General features: G+C 35.2%; 2 protein-coding genes across 2 annotated transcripts; both read left to right on the top strand.

Moving 5' to 3' along the window:
• Nucleotides 1–6,158: 6,158 nt before the first annotated feature.
• On the top strand, nt 6,159–13,819 carry LOC136807292 (tolloid-like protein 1). The gene is made up of 8 exons (XM_067063903.1): nt 6,159–6,200; nt 7,995–8,396; nt 8,614–9,012; nt 9,727–9,834; nt 10,203–10,472; nt 11,602–11,955; nt 12,335–12,509; nt 13,063–13,819. Exons 2-8 carry the CDS (start codon nt 8,027–8,029, stop codon nt 13,628–13,630), a joined length of 2,244 nt encoding a protein of 747 aa, XP_066920004.1. The 5' UTR covers nt 6,159–6,200; nt 7,995–8,026; the 3' UTR covers nt 13,631–13,819.
• A 1,714-nt stretch (nt 13,820–15,533) lies between these two features.
• LOC136807237 (uncharacterized) lies at nt 15,534–18,806 on the top strand. The gene is made up of 2 exons (XM_067063834.1): nt 15,534–15,731; nt 18,069–18,806. The coding sequence occupies exons 1-2, from the start codon at nt 15,664–15,666 to the stop codon at nt 18,676–18,678; spliced, it is 678 nt and encodes a 225-aa protein (XP_066919935.1). The 5' UTR covers nt 15,534–15,663; the 3' UTR covers nt 18,679–18,806.
• The last annotated feature ends 2,339 nt before the right edge of the window (nt 18,807–21,145 follow it).

Below are 21,145 nucleotides of genomic sequence, written 5' to 3'. Positions count from 1 at the left end.
TTCTGCTTATCCTCAAGATATTTAGGTTTGAATATTTTATATATCCAAATTAAGCTAATAATATCCTAACTAGGATACAAATTCTGGCCTAATTAGACGAACATCCTAGTTTGGCCATCATTTGCTATGATTTGCAATAGTTCTTCACTGTATATTTTACCAAATTGAACTCTTGGCGTCAGATTCGTGTGTTCTGGCTAACTTGGATAAAGATGTAGCTGTAAAAGGGTCCCAATTTTAGAACGAATAGATGCCACTACCATTAGTAGTGACCTATTCTAAAGAAAAAATGAAGTTTTTATAGCTATTTCCGTTGAGATTGGATGCGCAACGTACGTACGCACGTACATTTCCGAAACTTTGGAAAAATGGAATTCGAGGCCGGAGGGAGCTTTTTCCAAGCTTTCTAAAGTGAACCCTAAGGGTGTGAAATTTAGAAAATCCTACCATATCTTGCCTGAAAATGCCATAAATATTCAAAACCGATCAATTAATCTGAAAAGTTGAAATACTTGAAGAAAGTACACCCCTGATTCACTGGAGCACTTGCTGGAATAGAGGTGGATAAGAATCCTTTGACATGTCTTGACATTTCATCTACAAAATGACCATTGCTTGGTACCAGAAACTTCAGAAATTCAGTCTCTCCAAAGGGTCGATTTTCAAACTTTCGCTCGGACATACTCGTCACCTCGTTCGCAAAACTTAGTACCCTTCTTGGGCTTATATTTTGTTGGGAACGAAGAAAGCTATTTCGAATGACCTGCTGATATCACTTAGCATGTGATAGCGACGGAGAACGACATGATCAAAACCTGAGAACTAAATCATGAACAATTTGAGTCCTAGAAATAATTATGAAAGTACTGATTTTGACAGATTTCAAGCCCGTTTTCAGTTTTAAGCAAAGAAACTAAACGTATCATTAGAACTTTTGAGCCTAAAAATTTCAAAAAACATCCTAGCCTGACCCAAAAGTCAATGGTTCTTATAAAAAATGCATATACTACAGTCAGGGAAATCCCTCGTCAATTGCGGTAGTAAATTTTTACTGCAATTGCAGTATAAACGTCAATTTTACAATTTTCATATACCGCAATTGCAGTATACCGCAATTGAGGGATTTCCCTGACTGTACTATAGTATAGTTTTGTGTCTAAACTATTTTCTCCTAACAAAGGATTGAAGTGTTGAAATCATTCTCTGCAAAGGACTTGAATGAAGGTGCGAATTCATTTTGGTGCTTGTATAGACGATGTTTATTGTCCGTTACTGTGATAGTAAAGGCGGGAAAAATATGGCGGTATGGCGGTATACGGGAAAAGAATCGGCGGGAGAGTTTCGATTTCGGTTTATTTCTTAGATAGTGATTTGTATCAGCATAATCTAGTGTTTGTAGCATTATTTTATCAACTTAAACCGTCATTGATGCCCAATAGCTTAAATAGATATTTTTTGACTAGCCTGTAACACGCATTCTCTACCTTTAAAAAGAGGAAATATAATTGATACAGGCTAGCCTGTAATAGGCGTAACACTGCTCAGCACAATTCTTTTATTACCGTAACGGAAGCGTTGCCAGGTCTTGTAATAAAGATTAAATAAATCAAAGGAAAGAGAAAAATCTATTGAAATGGATTATGACAAGAAAAGAGAAGTGACATCGTCGATTTTTATATCCTACAGTGACCGACTGACAGAAAAACTTATCTATAAAGCCATTTTTTGTCATTCTAGTTTAATCTTATTCTGGTTTCATTAATTCTCGTATAAGATTAATGTGTGGTTAACTTGATCCTGTTTGTCTATATTTGTATGTGTCTAAGGTTCGTGAGAGAATTTTCAGTTGGTTACATGTAACTGTATGGTCGGTCACCTTGACGGAGGTTTGTTTTGGATTGGTCAATATACAACCAACTATAATGAGAAATAAAGTTCCTTAGGTCGGTTGGGCTTACTTTCTCAGTTATAAATTATACAACGTAGTCTCCATAGCTCGAATATGCACAGAGAACAATTTGTTCGAATTATGGAGATTTATTATTATTATTATTATTATTCAAGCTATGGAGATCGGTATGTAAGACATATAAGTCATTATTAACTGGAGAGACCAGAAAACTTGTTCGAGTTAAGGATACATACGAGCTATAGAGGTCTGAGTTATGAAAACTCCGTCGTAATTATAAATTCATAAAATAATACCCTACTTGGTCTTTCTACCTAATATTTTATTACATTACGTTTTGAAGATAATGTTTGTGATATTTCTTTTTCACCCGATGCGGCTGCAATCTGCTGATCAGAGTTCTCATGCGAGTGTGTTTACGACAATACACCTTTTCGACCGTAGTCGCGCGGTCAGGCACGTACCACTTTATTATTTATTTTACCACCCTAAACTCAATCCAATCCTTTTTTCACACTTTCTCTTTATTGCCTTTGGGTGCAGGGTGGTAAAATAACCCGCGTGGCAATTGGCGGCTACGGTCGAAAAGGTGTATTTGAAAAGAAAAATGGGGAAATAAATGTGTGATGTCCGTGATTCAACAATAGTTTTAGTTTATGGAAAAGAGGGCTACATAGGGAAATGATTCTACTTCGTATTTCAAATATTCTTAGTTCATTTGATAATGTTTTATGTAAATAGATACAGAGCAGGGTTGGCTGAGTAGAGAAGCTCTATGGCGGGTCAATATCAATGACTTTTGTCAATAATAAATCGCTGTTGAATTGTTAGTTCCTTGTTTTACACGCTACAAGAGATATATAGTTTATTATGATTTGTGACAGTTTTTATTTGAATATGATAATGAAAGCTATTATTTCTATGGTCATATTCTTGCTTACTTTTTTAAATCTGATTTTTGTTTTTAGAGGTATACCTAAAACCATATGTGTTAGCAATGCAGTGAGGATTCATAACAAAGAGAGGGGAATTTTTTCGAAGCTTTTTGATTGGAAAGAAGAAACAAACAAGACACGATGAGACTCTTACACCTTTTACTGGCTGCTACAGGTAAGTTAAATCTTCGTTTTCAAGCAATGACCTTCGGAGAATTGTTCTATCTATTTAGGATATAATCAAGGTCAAGGAACTAAATGAAAATGCAGTTTCTAGTGGTCGATATGTAGACGATACCCTGAGTATCAGAGGTTAAGTTTTCAAAGAATATATTAACCTCTGAAGACAAATAATAGAAATTTTATCGCGCATGTGTCTATCTAATCACTGTAGAAAAAATCAAAGATGAAGAGCAAATATTACCATATTAATGTCTAGCAGACTGTATCAGTATGCAGTTTACTATTTACGAATTCCCCAGAAACCTCCAAGTGTAGTTGAAATGAGTTTATTTCGAAAGAAATCTTTAACATGAACCCCAAATGTATAACAGTAATTACTAAACTTTTAATTATGGAAATGTCACTTTAATTGAATCGAAATAATAGACAGACTTTATGTTATGATTCTCTATCACTGACTCTTTTTACAAAGCATTGATGACTTTTTGTAAGTTGTGTTTTCAACGACGGGAATAAAAATATCGACTATGACGCTCATCCAAGATCTTGGATGGTCGTCATGGTTACTTTTGTCTTCGCTGATTGCGCGATGAATAGAATCTCGATTCGTCGGCACAGCGTAAATATATGATTTTGAGCTGTGCTTTTCACGGTATGTAGACGATGCTACTGTTGAATTGATAGTAAAGGCGGGAAAATATATATGCACGGAGCTAACAGTCGTTTTTGGCGGTAGACGGAATAGTATGTTGCAACGGTAGAGTTTGGGCCACTGTAAACACCTCCGTCTGTCTTTTCTCTGCCAGGCTGACCTCAATTTTCAAATTTGTCCCATATCCTAAATTATTCCCTTTTTATAGTGACCTTGTGTAGACGATAGATTCATCGTGGCAGCCGTGGCAGGAATGAAATTCCAGTGTTGACAGCGAAATTTGTTCTAAAAATCATACAGTTTCATATAGTTTTAGTTTTCAGCCGGGATGAGATTTTATCTTCATCAATGGTCTGGTTCAAATTCGAAGACCTCTGTAGATATCTTTTTTAGGGTGACCAGTAGTCTAATTTTTCAGTGGGTTAGATTGGTCAGCCTTTCAGCGGTGAAGGGGGCGTATTTCAGTCAGTGTAACCTGAGATCAGATTGTGAATGTTTTCTGCACACCAGGCTGAAGCTCTAAAGGGATGTGTGAAAACAAACAATCTGACGAATATGCAATCTCGAAATCGTAAGGACCGCGTTCGTTTAAAATTACTAGGAACAACAACAAAGTTGCGTGATTGTGTTTATGAAGAGGGGGCCGTATCAGTTATTAAATTTCCGGCGCACAAAAAGATTCTTGTTGTAGAATTTACTGTGGGAGGACTATTTTCCTCAGATGTATAATTTTCATACGCCTTTAGAGGTTTACCGTGCGCGTAAGAAAATTATGAAAAGCTGTTATCAGGTTAAGTCAGTGTGAATTCGCGGGAATACCTTAAGGGAACTAACACAAATTAAAGTCTATTCACGATAAGTGTGCACTCTTTTTTCTTTTACCTATAACTTTTGAAGGAATTCTCTAATCTTTATAAATTTGGTATCATTTGAAAGATATTAGTGAGTGGAACAATTTGAAATAAAAAAATCTTTAAAAAAATTCTTAAAATGAAGATGAAAATGAAGAAGAAAAAAAGGAAGATCTTGTAGAAAAGTGCTATAACTTTCATTTTTACTGGAGAGATTCCTTGATCTTAGGAGATCATCACTGTGAAAAAGTTTTATTAAAATATTTATTCAATATAAAGTTATGATACAAAGTTAATAAGTGATTGACCCCAAAAAACAGCAAAAAACTGCAGAAAACAGCGTTTTTAGACGTCAATGACGTTATAACTTTGTTTGATATCTTTTGACTGATTGATTATTTTTGAGAATTCTTTTCACAGTGATGACGTTCGATGATCAAGAATTCACTTCAGTGAAAATGATAGTTATAGCACTTTTCTACAAGATCTTCATTTTTTTCTTCTTCATTTTCATCTTCATTTTTAGAATTTTTTCAAAGATATTTTTATTTCAAATTGTTCCACTCACTAATATCTATCCAATGATACCAAATTTATAAAGATTGAAGAATTCCTTCAAAAGTTATAAGTAAAAGAAAAAAGAGTGCACACTTATCGTGAATAAACTTTAGTTCCCTTAAAGTATATTGTGTAAAAGGCTGCAAGGGCAGAAAAATTTGGAAGAAATATGCTTATAGTAATAGAAGGGGAAATCTTAATATCTTCTCGGGAAAAAGACTATTCCTTTACTATAACTGTTTTCGCAACTTTTATAGTCTTTTATTTTCATACTATATCAAAGTTTTGTTTTAACGGAATTGCGTGACAACCTTTTGTCAATTCCTCTTTACTTTGTTGACCACATGGAACTAATCAATCAATCAAAGTGTAATTTAAATTTAAAGAAAAACAAACTCTGTGATGTTATTTTTGACAATTTATGTGATCAATTAGGACCTTTTTATTTTGTTAGGCTTACTGCGTGAAGTTTGTGTCCCGGCTTCGGCTTTCTAAGTCTAAAATTTCGAGATTCCTATCCAATGAGTGTTTCAAACAGGCATGTTAAATCGCCTTAAGGGAACTTAATATTAGCAAGAATTAATTTTTGCGCGGTACAAAAATTATAAATTTTTTAATTATAACTATTTTGGCTGCCTCACCAAAACTAAATTAACCACAATTCGATATTCCTACAATTCCATATTGAGCCTGCTTATAAGGCATTTGGCTGGCCGAATTGGCTGGTGGTTTAGAGCCCGTTGTAACGTTTTATCTCCGACATTATATATAATAGAACAAATAGAAATAGGACAAACAATAGGGCCCCCTTGCGTGAATGCGTAAATGGGCTTTTTCACTTGCGTGAATGCATGAAAAGTAAAACAAAATTGAGTGAATGAGTGAATTGGAAAGCTTTGAGCGAACAAAAATTTCGTGAGTTGCGTAAAAACATTGCGTGTTTGCGTGAATTTTGGAAAACATTTGCGTGATTGTGTGAATTGAAGGTCCACTGGGGTCTTCAACAATTAAGATTCGTCCATCCTACAAGCTCACATTAAATATTTTGTAAACATAAACTTTTGATTTTGATTTTTTAGTCATTCATGTTGTCCCACAAGTTTCTTCGCAAGGTAAGTCAACCAAAAACATTTTTTAATTCTATTTTTTGATACATTAGAAATCAAAGAGGAAAAAGACTTAAACTCGATCTCGCCTTGCCTTCCCGTACTGGATATCTGCTGTATCGACTGTCATGTATTGCAGTATAGATTCTTATATTATTAAGTTATGACATATAAATTACTTACACCTTCTGATTTTGTCAGAAAAGATTTGGCGTTCACATTTGTTGTATTTGAGTCACAGACATGGTGTTCTAAATCTAATCAAATTAGGGCGTTAATCCGTGATTTGACTTTCATTAAAGGTTCTTATTTTCACAAGTGTTCCTGTTTCATATCAGGCCGATGACTCCCTATTGTTATACTGTGCTGATATTAACAAGAAATGTTTTTCTTTTCCTCTTTCTTACCAATCTTGCTCCACATCCGTGTCAATTCAATGCGAGCTTGTAAATTGAAATTGATGAATACATAAGCAAACGATATCACTCTTATTTAAAAACAAAACCTTTACAGTATGTGAACCCCAAAACGTCGATCAAATTTATAATTTCTCTCAAATCTAGAGGAAAAGACATTTTACAAAAATTTTTGCTGCATGAAAAACTTTAACATCTCAACTTTATTTCCCAGAAGTTCTTTTTCAAAATTTTCAATTTTAACAATATTTTTCAATCGCTTAAAGATAGGTAGCTTTTTTCTAATGGCCCCAAAACGGAGGTTTGCAATTTTAGCGATATTTCTCGAGATATCTTTAAGATATGAATACAAAATTTTGACCATAGTTTGGAAATGTGATTTAGAGGGTTTTGGACATAAATTAGTTTGATAAAATTTTTACAGTATACCCCTGGTTGTCAAAATACAGGTGTGGGGCCCCATAAACGGAGGTGTAGTTAAATTCAAATTATTAAGCCCAGTGGTAATAGGGGGGAAAACTATGAACATATTTGTGTTTTTCCTTAAATTTACGACCTGATGGATGTAAAATTTATGATTGATTATGAAATATTTCAAGATTTTCGATATTGCAAAGTCCAAACTGAAAATTTAGAAATTTTCAAAATGACAATTTTGATTTAACAACGTCTTAATCAAGTTTTTGAAAACAATCTCTTTTGGAAACAGTTCCATTCATGTATGGAATAAGCTGTGAAAATTTTAGAATAAAAGCTTAACTGAAACTGAAAATATTAAGCTTTAAAGATATTTTTCTCCTATATTTTGCAAAAAAATTACAGAATTTGCCGTTTTTGCTGATTCAGCGAAAAATGTTATATATAATGTCAATTTTTTGTTATAAACTATTAACTCAAGGTGATAAGAATGGAATTCCAAGATTTTTTGCTGTTTCTCATATTTAGAATTTTCGGTTTTATCAATGCTGATTCTAGGGCTCCAAAATACTGGTTGACCTTCAAGATGCTATATCTTTTACCCAACCTCTAAAGTCACAGATGTATCTGCATTTTCTGAACGGCATTAGGTGTAGAAAGTTTCCTATACCCCGTTTTCATAACTTATTTTCAATATCCAAGGAGCTAGAGTGAGTTATATGCAATTTTTATCTAATTTTGGTGTCAAAATATTTCCTTTAGACGCAAATATTTTCGTTTGAATCTGTCTCAAACCAGCAAAAACATGCTCATCTTTAAGTATAACCATCACTCTTTCAAAATAAACAAAAATCGTTTAATTCTGATAAACCTACAAGTCAGAATCTTCATTTTAATGACGACCTCCGTTTTGGGGGCCGTCTCCGTTTTGGGGGCCATATACTGTAATCTTTCATTTCGTTTTTAGAATGTGGGAAAATATTGACCAATTTCCTTGGTATGTTTACCAGTCCTTCATACCCGGAGAATTACGCCAACAATTTATCCTGCACATGGACAATCAAAACAGATCCAGGAACTAAAATCCAATTAAGATTCACAGATTTCGAATTTGAGGATCACTCAGATTGCAGATATGATTATTTAGAACTTTTCGATGGTCCATCAAGTGATTCGAATTCCCTTGGTAAATTTTGTGGGAAAACAGTATTCGATCATGAGGATTTGTACGTATCGACTGGTAATCTGATGTTTATACGAATGAAAACAGATAAAGCAGACAATTTCAGAGGTTTTGAAGCGACATGGATAGCAGTTGATCAAAGGTTGGTCATGCCAAAACGATCCTTGAGAAGGAGACAAAACGATGGTATGTTTTGTGTTTGTAACATTACGTCATTTTTCATATCAGAAACACCCAAAAAAACAGAAATTTGACCCCTGTGTTGCTATTTTTAGTGACAATAACGAAATGAACTTTGAGTTTTTCTCCGATTCTTAAACATTACTCTAAAGATTACCGTGCCATGCGAATCAGACATGTCTTGCAAGTCCAAATCTAAGTAATTTCTAAATAATCTTTTTAGGTGGTTGTAACAAACGTCTTACAGGAAAAAATGGTATTCTCACATCACCCAATTACGGTAAAGATAGTACCTACCCACCAAAATCAAATTGCCGTTGGGAAATCATAACCGACTCAGAACATGAAATCAACTTGAATTTTGAAGACTTTAAACTAGAATCTCATTCAGAATGCAAATATGATTACGTCACTATTAATGGTTCTCAGATTAATTTGAGAGAGAAATATTGTGGTGAGACTTCACCACATCAGAAGAATTCTCAAAGATTGATCAAATCTGTTGGTAATAAATTGGTCGTTAAATTTGTATCGGATACGTCGAAACAAGAGAGAGGATTTAAAGCTCGTTGGTGGGTTACAAAGAAATCATCGGTTACACCGAGTGGTGAGTTACAAACTGGTATTTTCTGGTACTTCGTAAATAGGGAGGTGGAAAAATCTTCAGATTCTAATGAACTGCGGAGACCTAGTTATTGGGGGGGGGGGTTGGACTCGGGAATTTGTACTTTTTAGTACCCCCAAAATGAGAAGATTATACACTAAAATCTGTCTATTCAGACCAAAATAGGGATTCTTTTTTTGTTAGCTGAAAATATTTTCAAAAATTAATGAACGGGGGATGGTGCTTATCAGACACCTGAGAGTAATATTATACGAGTCCAACTGGTAGTGATACATAACGTAACTCAAACCAAGTCCCTCTATCAAGCCTCTATCAATGTAAAGGAAAATTTCTGTCAGTCAAATCTTTCTCGTAGTACCCCACGCTCACACGTTACATGTCTGTAATTTAACATGTAATGTTAAAATTGAGCCAATGGACCATATTCCAGAAATAGTCTGTATCCCCTGTGTCGAGGAGGTGTGATGACTAGGTGTGATGTTCAGGAGGTCTGATTAGGCTGGTTAGTAAAACTTGGTGGAAAATCCAGGGTGGTCAATAAAATGAGGTTGAAAATCCAGGGTGGTCCGAAAACTAAGAAAAAAATACCAAGGGGTCGTAAAAAAGTTTAATAAAAATCCAAGGAGTCACCTTTCCCAATTTTTATTGGAATATCGTAATTGAATTCCTTCATTTTCTGACAAGGTTAAGATGCTAAACTTTCTATTTCAGAATGTGGCGGTGAATTATCGGGTGAAAAAGGAACGCTGACGTCACCATCTTACCCCAGATCAACACTGAAACAGATCATTTGTACATGGAAAATTACCGTTCCCGAAGGTTTGTTTGTTGTTAAAGTAAAATCTCTGTCAATATAAGTGTGCCAAAAGGTTATATATAAGGGCCCATATGAAGTTATTTTCCTTCTTATTTTCTAATATGACTTTAAAAAAATTTGAGGTATTATCTAACATACCAGCTCTGATAATATACAACCTCTGATTAAGCATATTAATCATATTCATGGTGTAATGTTTAATACAGAAACATCGAAAATAGCCCAAGCATTTGCCGCTAGTTTTATTTATTTTCTGAATTCAAAATCAGAGGTGAACACCCGGTCTTTTTGGTGGTGCTTTTATATAAACCATTACGTCATATCATGAATCACAATGACACTAAGATGCTCTAATTTAAAAAATTTGCAGGTTACAAAGTACGATTCACTTTCCAAGATTTGGACATCCAAAATCATTATAAGTGTAGTACAGGATATGTTCAAATCAAAGACCGATCAAAGGCTGGTTTAGAGTCACTTGGAGTTTATTGCGGAACCATCTTGCCGGCACCGATAAACTCTAAAGGCAATGTGATTGAAGTTGGCTTTCTTTCTGATAAGAATGCAACAACGCGAGGCTTCAAAGCTAAATGGCAATCATTTTATGAATCAGAAGAAACCGACAAAGATAAGGAAAAAGGTAACAGTTGTTGAGATACAGCTGATACTCTCTAATTCAACGTTCTACTCTTCAATATGCTCCATTATTCGATAATATTGAAAATCACCGTCATCAAAAAATTCTCATGAGCGACGCTTTGCTATTCCCCTATTTTCCTCTTTAACTTCTCTTAATAATCGAATTAGAGAGCGTCAATTGTTAATGTATTGACTTCATGTCAATTGTATAAGCTGATGAAGTTTATTTTTTGTTTATCTACCAAGTATCGTCCACCATCAACAAATCCTCACCTGTAGAATCCTGCAAAGGATATAGAGCGTCATCTACACTTCTTAAAGTTTTTTGGATGTAATCTACTTCTACAGCTGTTAAGCTTTGTCTTCTCATTAGAAAATTCTAGAAAGAAATTGCACTCTCTCGAGTTATTGAAGAGGTCTTTATTATCAATTATCAATTTTAAATTCCAGACTAATGTCCACTATCTAAGAGTCCAGCACTCTTTACTAAAGTATATCTCACATAAAATGTTCCTAGATGCTCTTGTCCAAATACCTAAATTTTAGACCAATGCTCACTAAGAGTCCTTTACTCTGTACCAGGGTATATCTCGCAGTAATACGGCAATTATCTCTGTAGATATTGGGTCTAGTTATAGACATGGAATCCAAGGGATGTGAGATTTCTTAATAAGATTCATCTATATTTAGCTTCCTCTACCTGTCCTTGAACAGCAGCATGTACAATGCCGGACAAAAGGTTGTAGACAAATGAAATTTCAGTGAAGAATGATGAGAAATAGAGCAAAATGACTCTTCAATGTGTCTGAAAGGGAATGGAAGTTAAGAAAAACACTTTTGAAGTCGTTGCATTGCTTTTGAATTGCTTTTGAGGGAACCACAAGCAAAAAATCAGCGTTTTGATACTGCTGTAAGCCAGTTAATCAAGCCCTTGCGGTTTGCCCTTGCAGTTAGACTGTAGTGGGTGACTTTGATAGACTTTGGATAGGTTTGGAAAGCACCCAGAGCCTCTTGGGAACTTGTTTTTGATCGATATTGAAGTATTTCAGAATTCTACAAACCTTTTGTCCAGCATTGTATAAATAACTCATTCTTAAAGTCTATCAATTTTTTACTAATGTGTTCTTTAGATACACCTTGCAACTCCGTTCTCCGTCAGCCGAATGGTAAAATCGTTCACAATATCGGATCAAGCTGCAAATGGACTATTGAGTTACCTTCCAATAAACGAGCTATCCTTTCTGTGACCAGTATCCAGTTAACAGACGATCCAACGTGTTACAAAGAGACTTTACAAGTTAAAGAAAGATCTGGAACAACTTTATTTAAAACGTGTGGCACCTTAAAACCACAACCTGTCATATCGTTTACAAATAGAGTTACTGTTGAACATATAGTGAGGGAAAGACGGTTAGAAAGATCAGCATTTGTTTTGCAATGGGAATCGGTTGATAGTGATGCTGAAAATAACATCTTTGATACAGGTATATTTTAACTCCCCTGTCTTACAGCCCCGTGCAGCAGAACTTTTTTTCCACCAGTAGGAAAAGTTTTTTTATCGAAATCCAAAACTTCTGTTTTCAGCTCAAGTGTGGGATGGTTTTGGAGTGAATTTGGTGTGGCTATTTTCCCAACGGGGACGAAATTAAATTTTTACATGAATTTTGACAAAAATTCGTATTTCAAATTTTTTGTAAAGAGCAATGTTCATATAAATGGCCAAAATTCACGAAAGTCACGAAGAGTTAATCCCGATTAGATTTAAACCCATTTAACGCATACACCATAGTTTTTAGTACATACACGAGTTTTTTTTTTAAATAACATAAAATAAACAAAACCTCACTAATTTTCTATTTTCAGGTTCATGTTTAACATCAACCCTACCAGGGATTCGTTTCAAATCAGACAAATCAAGTCGAAAGGGTATCGAACCGGACCATATTCCTTGGATGGTACAATTGCATAGCTCCATTCACTGTGCAGGCGCAATTCTATCACCAGAATGGGTCATTAGCTCGGCACATTGCTTCATCAGGTAAGATATGGAATATAACTTTCTATACTGCGGAAATTTCATGATGGGTGTTTTTTTTCTTCAAAAAAACACTAAAAGCTCCCCAGTCGGCAAACAACGTTGTTTCAACGTTCATCGAACGTTATATGGACGTTGTGAACATTAGATAAACGTTAAAACTTTATTGTGTGTCAACTGGGTCGAGTCTACTTTTAACTGAACTTGGCTTTCAAATGATTTTTGATGACGCTGCATCCAGTGAAGTAGACTAAGAGCCCTTGGTGCGGTTCCCATTTTGAAGGGAAAGCCCTCAAAAACCGATTTTGAATCTAATTATAAAGAACCTGGGATGAAGAGCGTGCGTCCCTATAGTGTAAATTCTGTATTCAAACCCTTCAAGGGGTTCATGATATTCAAGTATTATTTTCTAAGAAGAATAAACCTGGTTTATGCCAGTAGTGGTAAATTTAAGCTAGAAATATAGTTTTAAATTTGCCACAACAGGTAAACAGGTGTGGTTTCCGTAAAATATCATGAATTGAATTTAAAGGTTACCTTCTTTCATTTTCTTTAGAATGCCAATGGTCACAGAATGGTTAGTACGTGCTGGTGATCCAAGTTTCTTCTCGGAGGACGGTTCAGAACAGATCGTTAATATCCGAGAGATCTTTTTCCATCCCACTTACAACCGAAAAACATTTGACAATGATGTCGTTCTACTCCGTCTAAAAGACAAATTGAAATTCAACTCGCGCGTGCGCAGTATTTGCTTACCTGACCAAAACACTGTTCTCAATGATAATCAAGAATGTTCTATCTCAGGTTGGGGAACAACGAAATATCTTGGTAAACCACGTGAGAAATTATTCCAAGTTTTCCCGAAAATTGTCAGTACTTCCCGATGTAACCAACGGAAAATTTATGACGGTAAAGTGACGGAGAATATGTTATGTGCAGGACGATCCGGTCACGATAGTTGTCAAGGTGATGGTGGAGCTCCACTGGTTTGTGTTGACAAAGACCGGTATTTTGCAGCCGGTCTTGCCAGTTGGGGCAATGGTTGCGCCGGAAAACATGGCGTCTATACGGATCTTAGAAAGCAAGTTAAATGGATCAAAAGTGTCATGAAACAAAACAATTAGATTAATCTAGAAATTTGAAGGGTCACTACTTAAATAGGTACAGTAGGGCCGCTACTTAAATAGGTAAGGCTATGATGTAGTGACTGTGGTTGCTTGACTGGCCATAAATGGTTGTGGCCCCCTAATCTGGAACCTTTTAACTGACTCACTAGCACAAGACGTCATAACAAGATTCATCTAACATTCATGTTGAAGTTTTACTGTTTGTTAAGTGGGTATCATTCAATGAAATAGAAGCACAAAGGGCTAGAAGTGAATCTCCTTGGTAGGATTTGAAGCCATTAAATCCTACCTTAGTTACGCGGCCTAACGCAGTTCGTTTGGATTGCACATAAATCTCGGGAGGATTGAAAGTAAAATTTACTGCCAGATTGTCAAAAATGTACCACTCGAACACAAAGATATCATTAGATTCAATCCATCATCAAAAACACGGCGCACTTTTTCTTGTCTGAGAAAGGCTATAGAGATTCGCTTCTATAGCTCTTCGGGCCCGGGGGGGGTACTAGGGCAAGATGGGTTACGGGGATGCTCCGCTGGTCAGGGTACCTTTTTTGACCTCCACGAGTCCCAGGTAGGGTCGCAAAAACACCAAAATAGAAAAATCAGTCCCTCGTAGGGTGCCTATTTTTGGAAAATTTGGGGAAAAAGTAGAAAATTTGAGAAAATTTTGGAATTTCAGTCCCATTCAGGGTCACTTTTTTCGCAAATTTCGAGTCCCACGTAGGGTCCATTTTTCGAACCTCAGCGGAGCACCCCCGTCAGTCGACAAGGGTAGTACCCCCCCCGGGTCTTCGGGCTTTACTTCATTTGGTTTTCATTAGCTGCACCAAAGAAATAAAACTCGATGTAGATAAATGAAATTGTTGGAATTAGCTTGTAATTGTTTTTTATTTTTTCGTAGGTCTTTTGAGAGGCCTGATCAATCTTTTCAAAGATGTAGAAGTAATTTATTAGGGTACTACACTTTTTTTTATCTTATATGTCATTTTTAGTATAGCGTAATAGAATTTCAACTGAAGAAATTTGTTGTATCTACTGTAATATTGAGTTGTTTGGGCCTTCCAAAATGGAGTACAGAGTGCCTTTTTCAACACCTTCTGATTCATAGGTAGGGTTTCAAAAGTGGAGGAAAATTAGACTCCAAACCGGCAAGTTTTTGCCAATTTGCGATATAACCTAATCCAGAAAAGGTTAAGGATGTGTCAGAAAAGGGTAGTCTAAAGAATCATAGAAGTATCATTGGCAAACACAAAATATTCTTTGCAGAAAGTCAATGCTTTAGTATAACCATTCGAGAGTCTATTCAAAACTAACCAGCCTTTAATTTAATATTGTTGAACTGTTACATTTAAGATTGTTTTCAAAACAGACAGGGTTTAAATAAAGTTAATTGTCAGTGAAAATTTAATCTTATTTTAAGACTAAATATTTGTATATCCAAACGTAGATGACAGTTTAAACATGTTTAGAAACCCCGGTTCACAATTATAAAACTTGAACTTATTGGGGTCAAATAAAAATCAAGCCACTTAGAATAGGGGGGGGGGGTTCAGGGGGTACCCGATTCCGTAATTCCGCCAATTTTTTCTCCAATTTCCGTCACACCGTCTTAAATTGAACCAAAATTCCGTCACCGAAAATTCCTTTGAAATTCAATATTTTTGTCGAAAATTCCGCAAATTTTGAAAATCTTTTACCAATTCCGAAATTCCGCAACTTTTTTTGCTAAATTCCGTTTTTCCGCACTAAAATTGTCTAATTTTCCGTCTCCGTCAGAGAACCCAATTTCCGTAATTCCGTCTAAATTTTCGCCAAATTCCGCCACTCCGTCCGAAAAAAAGGCCGATTCCGCTCCTCCGCCAACCATGAAACCCCCCCCCGAATAGATATGAAAAAAACTATCGTTGTGATCTATAATGGTGTATAGCGACCAATGAAAGATTTTTTCAAAACTGAAAGAAAATGAATTCGGAGTAATTGAGGATTTTTGAGAAATTCGAGTCAATTTGGGATTTTTTTGGATTGACATAATGACAAAATTTGTTTCTTCACAGATTATTCATTTTACAAAAGAACCGAAGAATGGTCGTGACAAAAGGTGAGTTTGTTTTCAACTGAGTATTCATTTCCAGCTGGCACAAAAAGTTGTTTTAACGTTCAAAAATAACGTTATTTGGACGTTATGAATGTCACATGAGCGTTGTTTTGACGTTGTGTGCTGTCTGGGTTACCCGAAAACGCAAAAGAAACTTGAATTTGTTCGAGTAACAGAATATTGCATAATCCAAGCTATTAAGACTTGTTTTATAAGACTCAGCTGACTAAAAGGGACCAAACATTTGTTCGAGACACAATGAGACATTCGAGTTTTTATGATTTAAGGGCTCTGACCATAGTGAATTTTTCATAATTGCCGTGTTTAAAATGTGTTTTTCTGGCTGATGTAACCAACAAAACTATGGCATGTTATACATTTTCTGTTAGACAAACTATTCCTGAATCTGAAAATTCAAAAATTGCATTGAAAAAATTTGATGAAGAAGAAAATGAAGACTTTTCCGATGAAGAGTATTTCAACTTTGAAGAGCTTAGTTTCGGCGAAGAAAAAACATTTTGAAAAATTGTTCGCAGTAAATGGTGTATCTTTTACCGAACAATAAAAATTTTTGCGGAAAATTTTTGTAAATGCTTCTTTGTCTCGAAATCTTCAAAATAATGGTTTTTCATCAATTTTTCATCTGTATTTTGCTTAAAAAAAACAGTTATAACTTTTGACACATCTTTTTAGAAAAATTTTCCGCAAAATTTAAAATAGTTCAATTTTTTGCGGACAGTTTGAAAAAAATTCGAAACAAATAGGTTAATTACCCATTAAAACTTAGCACTTTTTATAAAAGAAGGTGATGCAACATATTATTAACGTCTTTTTAAAGTTCATAACGTCATTTTTGCAATTAAGTTCTTAATTACTCTTAAGGGGTTTGACTAAAAAGCAATTTATAAAGACAATTCTTTGTTAAAAGTGTTAAAGAATCTAAAACATAACTTTTATGTTCAGATACTAAAATCAATTTTCTGACTATGGTCAGAGCCCTTAACTTTACTTTTGTGATTAAAATTATTGAATCCCTTCTATGTTTGCATTGACGATGGCGTAGCCGAAATCTTTTACTATTAAATAACTTGTGATTTTTGAAGGAATCTCTACTACTTTTTCTTCAGGAATTCATTTTCAATACATGCTTAAGATGGATTTAAAAGTCGATGTCCGTAATTGTTCATTAGTTGGCCCACTAGAGGATAGTCTGTTTCCCAGTTCGTTCAGGGATGACCAAGTTATACACCGTCCAAATTTTTGCCTGGATTTGAACTGATTTTATCGATAGAGTTAAGCTTTGACCTCTCAAAGTATATTATTTCAGTTGACATTAAAAACTTTAGAATTTAGTATATATTTTAAATTTAATCCGTGATAAGTCTGTCTTATTTCATTGTGTCGTCAAATTTTCTCTGCCTGTTTTGAACTTTTGCTAAGTTGGACAGCCGACTGTCTAATTTAAAATACCCTCAATAAGTTTGAGCGTTGGTGTGATGTGTGTGAAAGAAGACACAAGCGAAAAACGTGACTTCGAAATATACTATAATCATGGACAAAAATTGTGAAACAAGGAGTATAATATAACCTTCAAGCCCCCCCTCTCCCCCTAGTGGCAATGTTGAAGGGCATTCGAAAAATTCGGTGGGAAGGCCGTTCGCACTAAACATTGCCATTGGGGGGAGGGGACCATCCTATTTTTTTTCCAGCATTTTCCAGTGTTTTTCTCAAAAATTAAGGTCCATTATTATACATTTGGGTTGAACATTCTTAATTGATTAGTTTTTATGGAAAATGGGTTTAGGGCTTTAATACCGGTTAATTAGATCAAGGGGCATAGGTTTGAGTACGATCTTTTTCACATCTTCTGAATTCACATTATAGGCTATCTGGAAATCAAAACTCGTGGGGAGACTAGATCAGAGTTTACCAGAAAGGACTGACGTCAAAATACCTGAAAACGAAGCATTCATTGATGTTCTTACAATTCGTGACATGCACGACTGCAATAACTTCAAAAATTATGCAACCTTCTGTTTTTTGTTCCACCAAATACGTCACTTTTGCTATTGTCTAAGTGACGTATTGGGTGGAAAATTTTAAAAGTTCTCAGCAGACTCTCCAGTGTGTGCATATAATGAATACAGACATTTTGACGTCATTCCTTTCTGGTAAATTTTAACCCAGTCTCCGAAGGCTTCAAGAGTTAACCCCGCTGGCACAAAACGTTGTTTTAACGTTAATCTAATGTTCATAGCGTCCATATAACATTGGATGAACGTTAAAACAACGTTATGTGCCAACTGGGAAAAGAGTGTATAGAACTGCTTGCTTTTTTAGAATGTCAACAGCAAATAAAACAGAACTGATAGCAACAGTTGGTGGTACAATAGAATCAACCGTAACAAGTCCAACAAGGAACACACCTTCAGTTAAAAACGAAATCAATATTCAACTAGGTCACAATATGGAAAAAACAGAAGATAATTCTACTATTCAAGATGATACAGTGTTCCAAACCACCTCAGAATCTCAGCATCAATCAAGCACTGAAGAGAAGGAAAGACCACCTTCTGGTATTATTGAAGAGAAGTATTTGGAGGAGGCCAAACAAGTCTTGGAAAGTGAATCTGAATCGCCAGATCTGCTGGTAGAAGAGGAAGAAAAAACTAAGAGTAATTCTTCATCTGTAGACGAATCAACGTATGAGCAAGTCGAGAATATTGAAATTGAAACGCCAATAGAATCTACACCAGAGATCATGGAAGAATCATCTCCTATTGAAGAATCACCAGAAGTTTCCAAAGCTGAAGTGGTTAAGGAAACTTCAGTTGTAAATGCTACACCATTTTATGTTACTTATAAAAAGGAACTTGCCGTTTTAGGCACTATTTTTGTTGCAGGAGTTGCAGTACTTTTGAGGAAAAAGACAGATGCTCCCGAATCTTAATTGTTATGATTTCCATGTGAAATTATTTGACTGTTTATGAATCTGTTCTAGAATAACATATGGACAAATAGTCTATCTATCTATCTGTCCATACTAAATGATTTTAAGAACTTGATTCATTTCAATCACTTAGCTGTTTCTATTTTTGTGTGGTTTATTAATATTTTCTTCTTTTGAGGCAGAAATTTATGAAATTCTTTTAGTCGTATTGTGCTTGACCTGGGGGGGGGGGTACTTGGCCAAAAAAGAGCACAGGGATGTGCTTGGAGAAAAAAATTAAGATTTTGAGAAAATTTTGGAATTTCAGTCCCATTCTGAGTCACTTTTTTCGCAAATGAAAATTTTCAAAAAACGAGTCCTATGTAGGGCCAATTTTTCCATCCTCAGTGGTACAGCCCCGTCGGTCGATAAGGGTAGTACCCCATGTTCTTGATTCACTCATAGAACAATGGCAAGTCTTACATATTCTTATAAAAAACTGTTCGAGGTTCATTCGTTTCTGTTCATTTACTCTTAGATTCCAAATAAACGCCCCCCCTCTTGTTAATTTTTCGAAAATCCGGGGGGGGGATCCCCCCAGACCTTATTAGGACCCCCCCGTTTATTAATCTCTAAGAATATTTTCATCTGTCAAAGAGAAGGCCCCTTATTTTGCTCTAAATAGCCTGATTTTAAAGTCTTTTCACGATAAGTGTGCATATATATGTGTTTCTATTTACATATAACTTTTGAAGGAATTCTTCAATCTTTATAAATTTGGTATCGTTAGAGAGATATTTGTGAGTGGAACAATTTGAAATAAAAAAAGTCTTTAAAAATGTTCTAAAAACGAAGATGAAAATAAAGAAGAAAAAAAATGAAGATCTTGTAGAAAAGTGCTATATCTTTCATTTTCACTGGAGATATTTTTTGATCTTAGGAGGTCATCACTGTGAAAATATTTCTCAAAAATAATCATTCAGTCAAAAGATATCAAAAAAAGTTATAAGCTGATTCACGTCTAAAAACGCTGTTTTCTGCTGTTTTGTTGCTGTCTTTGAACTCTCCCGCCGATTTTTTCCCGTATACCGCCATAACGCCATACCGCCATATTTTCCCGCCTTTACTATCATTGTAACGGACGATAACATCGCCTAAACTCTAAGTGGAACCTCCAATTAGCGGACACCATCGGGGAGTAAGCAAAGTGTCCGTTAATTGGAGGTGTCCGCTTTTTGGAGACTGTTTTAGTGGCGTTTGTTAAAAAAGGAGGAATAGGTTGTGTCCGCTATTTAGACAGTGTCCGCTTTTTGAAGTGTCTGTTAATTAGAGGTTTCACTGTATATAAATACATAACATCGTATCTGTGTTCCTCTCACGTTCGATTGAGAACAAAAAGAAGACATTGCATATTGACGAACGTACTTTCGAATGTTCAAGATTCGAATATTTTGTTTTGAAAAGACAGGAAAGACAAAAAAAGATACCTTATCGGCCAAAACTTAGTCGGCCCTAATAATTTAGTCACCTCATCAAAATTTAGTCAATAAGGGCCGACTAATAATCAAAACTGACTAACTAACTGTAACTTTGTTAAAGTAATACCGATATGAAAAGTGGGTTAAAGAAAGCTTAATTACAAACTTTTAGTTTTGCCCAAATTTTTAATCGGCCCTAATTTTTAGTCGGCCCTAATTTTATAGTCACCAAGCCAAAATTTAGTCACTTAGGACTTAGGGCCGACTAAGTTTTGGCCGATAAGGTATAAACATGAATTGTCGGGTTAGAGAAGTCAACAAACACAGAAAGGCACGAACTATTTTTTTCAAAAGGCACGAATTTTTTTTGGAAAGGCACGAACTTTTTTTCAAAAGGGACGAACTTTTTTTCGAAAGGCACGACCTTTTTTTCGTAAGGCACGAACTTTTTTTCGAAAGGAAGGGCACGAAGGCACGAAAAAGATCACACTCTCATAAAGGTGATGACGACATCACCAAGTTTCACAATTATCGCTGACCGGTGAAATCCATGCAGAAGATAAGTAATTTTTTTTAACAATGACGTCATTTTTGATGACGTCATCAATTTTTAATTTTCTTAAAAATATTTTCAAAGATGTATTCTTGTTCCTAAAACCTGTCAGAATTTGAAATTAATTGGATGCATATATCAAACGTTTTGAAAGATTTAAGATTTTGTGACTTTACAGGGCTGAAGCTGGATTTTATGACATGTCTGCACAAAAAACACCGTAAAGCCTGATCTAGTTGGTTTATAATTGTAAAATTTGGTATACATGCTGCAAATAAGAATTAATTGAATTTCAGAGTGTCAAGAAAATTTTTTATTGAGCTAGGATGGTGGAAAACATTCTTCGCCACGGCATGACGTCAGAACTGGGGTACAACAGAACACTTACCAAAGATTAATTATGTGTTTTCAGTAAACATAATCTTTTAGTGAGTTAAACCATAGTGTTTGTTTTACC

This window comes from Clytia hemisphaerica, unplaced genomic scaffold (genome assembly GCF_902728285.1).
Source record: "Clytia hemisphaerica strain Z4C2 unplaced genomic scaffold, Clytia hemisphaerica genome assembly, whole genome shotgun sequence".
NCBI lineage: Eukaryota > Metazoa > Cnidaria > Hydrozoa > Leptothecata > Clytiidae > Clytia > Clytia hemisphaerica.
Note: the sequence above shows the minus strand (reverse complement) of the source record. Positions and strands in the feature narration are given on the sequence as shown.

What these genes read in the sequence shown, in the direction of transcription:
- LOC136807292 (XM_067063903.1), top strand. Translation starts at nt 8,027, where the DNA reads ATGTTTACCAGTCCTTCATACCCGGAGAATTACGCCAACAATTTATCC. An exon ending in GAGTGGTGAGTTACAAACTG is followed by an intron (nt 9,013 to 9,726) that starts GTATTTTCTGGT and finishes TTTCTATTTCAG; the next exon opens with AATGTGGCGGTGAATTATCG. An exon ending in CGACAAAGATAAGGAAAAAG is followed by an intron (nt 10,473 to 11,601) that starts GTAACAGTTGTT and finishes TGTGTTCTTTAG; the next exon opens with ATACACCTTGCAACTCCGTT.
- LOC136807237 (XM_067063834.1), top strand. Translation starts at nt 15,664, where the DNA reads ATGACAAAATTTGTTTCTTCACAGATTATTCATTTTACAAAAGAACCG. An exon ending in AAGAATGGTCGTGACAAAAG is followed by an intron (nt 15,732 to 18,068) that starts GTGAGTTTGTTT and finishes TTGCTTTTTTAG; the next exon opens with AATGTCAACAGCAAATAAAA.